Genomic DNA, 9,163 nt, shown 5'->3' on the forward strand with positions numbered 1-9,163 from the left:
ATCAACAAGTCGTCATGGACGCGGCCGCTGCCCTTCAGGCGAGCCTCCTCGTCGCTGACCTCGCGGTCGTCATGGTTACGGCCGCTGCCCTTGAGGCGCGCCTCCTCGTCGCTGACCTGACGGTAGCTCCGTGGGCAGCACGACGCCGTGTGGTAGAAGTTGCTAGGGGCGACGGCGTTCTGGAAGGCGCAGTAGTTATCGATGAGTGGCAGCGCGTCCACCTCGGTCCACTGCCGGCTGTCCGCGTCATAGCGCGTGGTCACCGTCTTCAGGCCGTCCTCGTTGTCGGTGTCGACGGGCGTGCGAGCGGTGACATACACGTAGCGGTCCTCCACGCTGATGGCCTTGACGTCGCGCAGGATGCGGGGCGCCGACTCCAGGCTCAGCCAGCGGTCCAGCTCAGGCTCGTACACGCTCACGTCCTTGAAGCCCGGGCTGAAGTTGCCATGGCCACCAATGCTGTAGAGGGCGTCTCGCACACACGTGAGGCCGAAGCTGTGCTTGCGTGTGGGGAGACTACTCACCTGTCGGACAAACACACGCACGCACGCACACACACACACACGCGCGCACACACAAACACACACGCACGCACGCACGCACGCACACACACACACACACAAACACACACACACACAGTATCAGAACACATTCATTTATTACATACACATGATCAAACAGGCAACACATATGTTAATAAAATACATACACACATACACACGCGTGCACACACACACACACACACGCACACATACACACGCATGCACGCACACATACACACACACACACACATAGGGTGTACAGTAGGCTGCTCACTAGACACATAAACAAACACACACACACAGGGGTGTAGTGGGTGTTGGTTTATAAAACCTACCGCGGCGTCCGTCACACACACACACACACACACAGGGGTGTAGTGGGTGTTGGACACAAACACACACACACACACATTCCACCATGCGTAAAGACATTAAAAACTGCGCAGCTCATCATTCCGCGTTAGTACCATAGATTATACAACTGCCTGTATCGAGATCTACCCGTGGCAAGCATCTTCATGGCCCACTGTTGCAATTCTTCGTTTGTGTTTTGCAGAAAGCAGGTAGGCTAATCAGTGGTCAAAATGACACGATAAGTATGTGAGTATCTGGTGATTTTTTATCGAGGGGCTCAATATAAGTGATGAGGCTATTTAACCATAAGTAATGACCCAGCGGTGAACCTGAACAACTTTAGGAAAAGCATTACAATTGATGCAGCGTGCAGCTTCTTAATCAAACAAAAACTTTTCAGATGACAGACCTTGCCTGCCCAATGTTCTTTCTGTTATTTTTTTTTTATTGACTAATGCACCTCTGCATTTTAATCATTCGCAATGACATTCATATGGGCCCCCCCTCAAATTGAGCTACACTGACCACCGCGTGTTGAATCGTGAATCCTGCTTGTGCTATTGTTATTGCTATGGTATATGTGTGGTAATGAATGGGAGCCATGCCGTGACATGTTATGCGTCAAGGAGATTAGACTACGCTAGATTACATAGGCTACTCTACATTATGGTTTGTCTGTTTATTGTATGATACAACAAAAGTAAAAGCTACAGACCATATTCATGTTCACTTTGGTGGAAAAGTGTAGTTTGGGTGAAGACATTAGGCTACATTTTGAAGCTAATCCATGTCATTTAATTGTTTTTTTTATTTGGTTTTATTTTCACGAAAGCTGGTAACAATTTGGCCTTGGCCTTACGCACCGATGTATGTGGAGGTGCGTGACAGTTTTTGCAATGATGTCATTAAAATAGCCTCCCCCCACTTTAAAAATCCCCACTACACCACTGCAAAAAAGTAAGGCAAGACAGTGCAGTTTTAAGTCAGTAGACTTTGGAGGCAACACAATAAGTCAGAACTAGAGTTAAGTGAATTTAGTCCAGGCTGTTGGAGGGAGGGAGAGGCTGTGCATAAAGGCTAACATAGCAAAGTAACATAGCAACATAGCATAGTAACAAGAGGCTGTGAAGGAGAGTCCAATTATTTGGTGAGATCACATCCACATCCTCTTCTGCATATTCTTCTGTGCACTCTTCTGTGCTGTGACCCTTGGTGCTGGGCATGTGATGTCTTTTGCCTCATCAGCACAGAAAGGCCTGATTTTTTTTCATGCAGATAGGTCTGCCTGTCAATGTTCAGTCCAGATGGGACCAGGACAGGAAGACTGTCAACAGGGGGCAGAACCGCTGAATTGCGCAGTAACTGAAATTCCACAGGTTCTGCATCACAGTGACTTTTTGCAAGCAAATTAATGCTCACATTACTAGCCAAAAACCTCCCATTACAGCTTAGTTTCGATGTGCATCACTTTAAACGACAGTACTGAGCTAGCTAATAACAATGTAGCATTAGCTAGCTAGCAAGCAATGTAGCAGGGATTGCAATGTAACAGGCACTACTTACGCTATGAGAAACTGAAAAGTATTCCTGCAGACTTCATTGCCTCCGATGAAATACATGGTACAGGGGACTTTCTTTTTAGATCTCTGCGGCTTTTTGGTGGATGCAGTCATCTCCGAAGTAACTACTGTACGTCTGTTTGCCTCAAGATGGCCAATGATTTGCATGTCCTGCCACTCTCTTTCGGCAGCTATAGAATCACTCCGTATTTTGTACTGGAGAAAGTTTGTCACTAGACGAATGTCTGCCAAGGAGAGAGTTCCAGGGTCGCTGTATATTAAGTAGCCATGTGTAGGCTATCGCTTGTGTAGTAGCCATGAGGTTACTTCTAGCCTACAGCTGATTGGCCGACAGAACAAAAGAGCACTAATGGTCACGCCCAATTCAAACGCTGGTTTACTTCCTGAAACTTAACTGAAAGTTAACTTCCTGAAACTTATCTGAAACATGGAATTGCTTCTTTAGGACTTCAACTTGCACATTCTGCAAAAAAACGAAAATAACTCATTTTGAAAAAAAAAACCATCAACGTCGTTTTTCGCAACTTGCGTCTCTGCGACTTGCGCCTGGAATTCCCACGCCTGGTCACATATGTGTGCGTGCTTGCTGTATGTTCTTAAGGCTGCTGAAACAACTGAATTTCCCTGTGGGATAATTAAAGTATATCTATCTAGCTATCTATCTATGTATGGGAGGATGACTGAGTTAGGGCTGAAACGATTCATCGAGTTACTTGAATAACACGATTACAAAAATTACTCGAGGCAAAAACTCTGCCTCAAAGCCTCGTTAAATTCCTATGACGCGCACTATACGCGCAGGGATCTGATTGTTCCACACGGACCGTTTGTTCAGGAAGCACACCACTAGCGCGTGATACATTCTGAATTTAGTTGGCGCGATGGCGGAGTCAAGATGTCCATACATGGCAGAGAATGGCCTACTGGTTAGCACTTCGGACTTGTAACCGGATGGTTGCCGGTTGGAACCCCGACCAGTAGGCTTTTTTGGTGCAGCTACTTTCATCCAAACAAAAACTTTTCAGATGACAGACACTTGCCTGCCCAATGTTCTTTCTGTTATTTTTTTGTTTTGTTTTATTGACACCTCTACATTTTAATAATTCGCAATGGCATTCATATGACGCCCCCTCAAATTGAGCTACTCTGCCCACACAGCGTGTTGAATGCGTGTGAATCCTGCTTGTGCTATTGTTATGGTTTACGTGTGGTAATGAATGAAGCCATGGCACGGCATGCTATGCGTCATGGAGATTAGACTGCGCTAGATTACATAGGCTACTCTACATTATGGTTTGTCTGTTTATTGTATGATACAACAAAATGAAAAGCTACAGACCATATTCATAGATTTTGGTGGAAGTGTAGTTTGGGTGTAGACATTAGGCTACATTTTGTAGCTAATCCATGTAATTTAATTGTTTTTTTTAATTCGGTTTCATATTCACGAAAGCTGGTAATAATTTGGCCTTGGCCTTACGCACTGATGTATGTGGAGGTGCGAGTGTGACAGTTTTTTTCAATGATGTCATTTAAATAGCGTTCCCCCACTTTAAAAATCACCACTACACCACTGCACACACACACACACACACATCACACACACGCTGCTAACCTGTTCCCAGGTATTCCTGGCAGGGCTGTAGCGTTCTACCGTCTTGGCAAATCCCGGCTCCATGGAACCTGCTACGTAGACGTGCGTCGCCGTGACAGCCAGGGCGTGTCCGTCCAGGTGGTTGTGTATGTGCGGCAGGTTGACCCATCGCTCCTCCTCCAGGAAGTAGCCCACGCACTCGCTCAGGTAGTCCCCGCCCTCCGAGACCCCGCCCACGACCATGATGACGTCCATGTTCTGTCCGAAGCGCGGCTGGCAGGCCGGCAGAAGCGAGGGGCCCGTCTCCGCGCCGGTGGCCATCTTGGGGCCCTCGCCCTGCAGAGCGTGCAACTCCACCGCCTCCACCAGCAGCTGCAGACAGGGGGCGCTGTTGGCCACCAGGGGCTCGCTGCGGAGCGCGCGCAGCAGGAAGCTCGGCCGCATGAGGGGCAGGCGCAGCAGACGCAGCAGCTCCAGGAAATAGCGCTCGCGCTCCGACTCGTCCCGACGCACCCAGCGCACCAACGCCTCCAACAACACCTCCTCCGTCTCCACGGTGACCTCAGCGTCGGCCAGCCAGTCCCGCACCAGGTGGAACGGCAGCGTCAGGAACTCCTCGTCTAGCGCCACCTGCTGGAAGTGGCGTCTGATGAGCTCTGCGGCGCGTGAGGCCAGGCGCTCCAGACTGTACATGTGGCCCAGGCTGTGCACAGCCACGCAGTTCCCCAGGCTCAGCTTACGCCTCAGGAACTCCCCACAGAACTCCTTCAGATGGACCAGCAGGAACCTGCACACACACACGAGCACACACACACACACACACACACAAGCGCACACACACATGAGCGCACACACACACACACGAGCACACACACAAGCACACACACAAGCGCACACGAGCACACACACACACACACACACAAGCACGAGCACACATGAGCACACACACACGCACACATGAGTGCACACACACGAGCGCACACACACACACACACACACACACACACATACGAGCACACACACACGCACACGAGCACATGTAACGGATGCCAGCTAGCTTAGCTGTGCTTGTGGACGCCTCACAACGACGCCTCAAGAGTGCTGCTGGCATGCGAGCCAGTAGCCTGGGCTTTTAGCTCAATAGTTAGCGCGCTCGCCTCCCGATCCGAGGTGCTGCTGTTCGCGGGTTAGAGTCCGGGCGTTTGCAGGGCTGAATCGCGCAGGTTCAACACAACGCAGGTTACACACACACACGCACACACACACACGCACCACACAATGGCAACGTGATGGCCAGATCCTCCCAGCACAACACAACGCAGGTTGCACACACACACACACAAGCACACACACACGCACCACACAATGGCAACGTGATGGCCAGATCCTCCCAGCCTGTAAACTGCCAACTCATTCACCAATCCACAGACAACACACAACTCCAAGGGATGTGATGCTCCAAACTGGCGTGTCGAACTTTCAAAGCACAAGTGTTTTCTGCCTACTACCATATGGTTATTATTTTTTATTGTGATAGCAGAGAGGGTTAAAGCGGAGTAATCAAGGATCTTTGGTGATAGCCTTATAATTATTAACATACGCCTAGGTACTCGTTGTTTGCCTCTTTTGTTAATAGGTGTTTGATGACTAGCCTACTGTAGTTGATTGGAAGTGGAGGGGCAAGTTGTCGAAGGTGTTTTCAACTATAATATTAAGGTAGGCTATATCATACTATAATATAAAAAATGGAATAAATATTTTTTATTCCAACCGTGAGTTCTTTGGGGCAGAGACGAGAACGTTCACACATCCTGAATTACTTACACCTGGCTTGACATAGTCGCTCCCACTCATCCTGGATTGGCATTAGTGAAACGAGTTGAGCTAGGATGACCAGACAACGCTATGTCAAACCTCGCTTTATCACGTCTTGGATGTCTTAATTCTGCCTTTGTGAAATACCCCTCTGGTAAATGAATGACTGTCAGTTGATATTTACTCACTTGATGTTTGCTGAAGTAAGTAACAAAAACGCTTCAAACGAGTAATAAAAGGAGGGAGAGGCCAACATAGCCTATGAATGATAAGCGGGGTGTCACACATTCAAAACTATATCCCCCAAATCACACAACTCCCCACACCAAACTATTCTGTAAAGATCACACACGATAGTTAAGCAGTTCCAGGAGAACTCGGCGCTGATCACTTGTTGTAGGCTAACGTTACACTGCGCGCTTCAGAGCCTCCCGCTTTCACGCGTCAAGTCAGTCTTGTGAGTGACATGTAAACTCACCTGTCCGCGAGCTCCAGCACTTCATGGACATTAGCAGTGCTCACGCGGATCTCTCCCGTGTACATGAACTGAATGACGCTCTCCACCGTGTCCTGGTCCGGACCCGTTTCCGAGCTCCACTCCTTCATCTCCACGCGCCCAGACTCGGATTCGGAGTACTGACCACCGAGCAACGGGGAGAAGTAGTCAGTTGCCGCAGACAACACGGAGCGATGCGCCATCAGTTCAAAGCAGGTGTCACTTTCTCCACGGATCGCCCCGCTACTGAAGGCTAAAGTAACATCACAGAAGAGCCCGTGTTTCCGCTGCTCATTCTGGCGCCGCGACAGCTCCGAGCAGTGGCTCGAGGAGGTGAATTCCTCGGCCTCCTCGGAGTCTCCGTCCGCGCTCAGGCCGCTGGCCGTACCGCTTCCCCCCGCGCTGCTGCCGCTTCGGCCCGCGTCCTCCGAGCTCGGTGCGGCCGCCGCCATGTCGCCCTCGGTGGGTTTGGTCCGTAGAAGCTGCAACAAACGCGTCCTGTTGAGCAGACTCACGCACGAGCACACAAACATAAACACGGCCAGGCACACGCATGCGCAGACGCGGCGAGGTGACAGCAGTGACGTCACAGTGTGTGCGAGGCACCAATCCATAGTTAATGTTTATTGACACTTTTGTCCGAAAAAAGGACTTGTTTTTCATTATCTGTTTATGAATGTGATACAAACCAACAAATAATGCTTTGTTTTTCAGACTTTTGATTTCATGATCAGATCAAAAGTAGAACGATAAAAGTAAAACTGATTTTGATATTTATTTTTTCCGATTGCTCTGACCCGGAAATTATTTATTGACTTCCATTGCCAGCTGCTGCTTCTAGGCCTACCAGTCCGATTATAACTTTACCACACAAAATTTAACCTAAAGATCTATATTTAAACTAGAAAAGCATTTCCTGAAGGAAATACAGTGCATGAAAATGCAAAACATATGATGTAAAATATCATACAGAGTAAAAACAAATAATGCAGATATAGTTGCAATAGTGTTGCTATGGTACATATGTTGGTTGTTATGCCAAATTAAGTGGTTGCTATGCTGGTTGTTTAGGTAATCCTGTTGGTTGCTGTGGTGGTTGCTAGGTTGAAGTTGTGATGGTTGCTAGGCTGTTGCTAGGGTATTTGACATGGTTGCTAGGCTGTTGCTATGGTAATTGAGGTGGTTGCTAGGCTGTTGCTAGGTTAGTTGTGGTGGTTGCTATGCTGGTTGCTAGGTTAAACCCATTGGTTGTTATATTGGTTGCTAGGTTGTAACTGTAGAAGTGGTTGCTAGGCTGTTGCTAGGGTATTTGACATGGTTGCTATGTTGTTGCTAGGGTACATGAAGTGGTTGCTAGGCTGTTGCTAGGTTAGTTGTGGTGGTTGCTATGCTGGTTGCTAGGTTAAACTCATTCGTTGCTATGTTGGTTGCTAGGTTGTAACTGTGGAAGTGGTTGCTAGGGTGTTTGACATGGTTGCTAGGCTGTTGCTAGGGTACATGAGGTGGTTGCTAGGCTAGTTGTGGTGGTTGCTATGCTGGTTGCTAGGTTAAACTCATTCGTTGCTATGTTGGTTGCTAGGTTGTAACTGTATAAGTGGTTGCTAGGCTGTTGCTAGGGTATTTTACATGGTTGCTAGTCTTTTGCTAGGGTACTTGAGGTGGTTTCTAGGCTGTTGCTAGATTAGTTGTGGTGGTTGCTATGCTGGTTGCTAGGTTAAACTCATTGGTTGCTAGGTTGTAACTGTGGAAGTGGTTGCTAGGCTGTTACTAGGGTATTTGACATGGTTGCTATATTGGTTGCTAGGTAGATGAGGTTTAATAGTTGGAATGACTAAACAGTTAAATAGGTGGCTAGTTTAAATCAGTGTTTTTCAACCACTGTGCCGGGGCACACTAGTGTGCCGTGAGAGATCATAAGGTGTGCCGCAGAAAATTACCCAAATGTCACTCACTGGTCCAGAAAAGCAACTGTTGCAACAAAGAATTTATAACCACATGCTCTCATTGATTGTATGATTGCACTATTTGTGGTATGCATGCATTGTACAACGGGGCCCCCATATCCAGTATTCACAGAATCATCACATATCCAGTTCATAACAACAATTAAATTAGACATAGTCACCTACAAATGAAACAGAGGGCGCTTGTTTTATTGAGGTCTTGCATAGAAGCCATAATAAGGCCGTATCTGTGTATTATTTGTTAATTAAGTTTTAGGCTATGGTATGTTTATTTTTTCTTCACACAGGATGTTAGTGTGCCGTGGGACATTTTAAGTGTCAAAAGTGAAAAGGTTGAAAAACACTGGTTTAAATGGTTAAATGATTTGCGAGGTAGATGAGGTTTAATGTAGTTGGAATGCCTGAACAGTTAAATAGGTGGATAGTTTAAATGGTTAAATTATTTGAAAGGTAGATGAGGTTTAATATAGTTGGATTGACTGAACAGTTAAATAGGTGGATAGTTTAAATGGTTAAATTATTTGCTAGGTAGATGAGGTTTAATATAGTTGGAATGACTGAACAGTTAAATAGGTGGATAGTTTAAAAGGTAAAATTATTTGCAAGGTAGGCCTAGATGAGGTATCCTGACTCTCGCCATATGAATTTCGCTCCGCCTAGCCCCACTCATCCATCTGGAACCGATCCATTGGAATGGTGTTTCAGAAGACTGGGCCTAATCAAAAAATGCTTGCATATGATTGAATAAGCCACTTGTCCGTCATCTATTGACGTGCTACTTCAACCACTCACATCGAAGCCAACCCGTGACACTGATA

At 47.3% G+C, this 9,163-nt stretch overlaps 1 protein-coding gene across 1 annotated transcript in view; it reads right to left on the reverse strand.

Annotated features, from left to right (window-relative positions):
- Window positions 1-6,928, reverse strand: part of LOC125295963 (kelch-like protein 11) — a 6,938-nt gene extending 10 nt beyond the window's left edge. The window contains exons 1-3 of the mRNA XM_048245548.1: window positions 6,364-6,928; window positions 4,092-4,857; window positions 1-524 (exon numbers count right to left, since the gene is read on the reverse strand). The exon at window positions 1-524 is cut by the window's left edge and continues 10 nt beyond it. Coding sequence (XP_048101505.1) covers window positions 1-524; window positions 4,092-4,857; window positions 6,364-6,914 — 1,841 coding nt within the window. The 5' untranslated portion in view covers window positions 6,915-6,928. The remainder of the gene's footprint in view (window positions 525-4,091; window positions 4,858-6,363) is intronic.
- Between the last annotated feature and the right edge of the window lie 2,235 nt (window positions 6,929-9,163).

The sequence above is a fragment of the Alosa alosa genome, chromosome 6 (assembly GCF_017589495.1).
Source record: "Alosa alosa isolate M-15738 ecotype Scorff River chromosome 6, AALO_Geno_1.1, whole genome shotgun sequence".
Classification (NCBI taxonomy): domain Eukaryota; kingdom Metazoa; phylum Chordata; class Actinopteri; order Clupeiformes; family Clupeidae; genus Alosa; species Alosa alosa.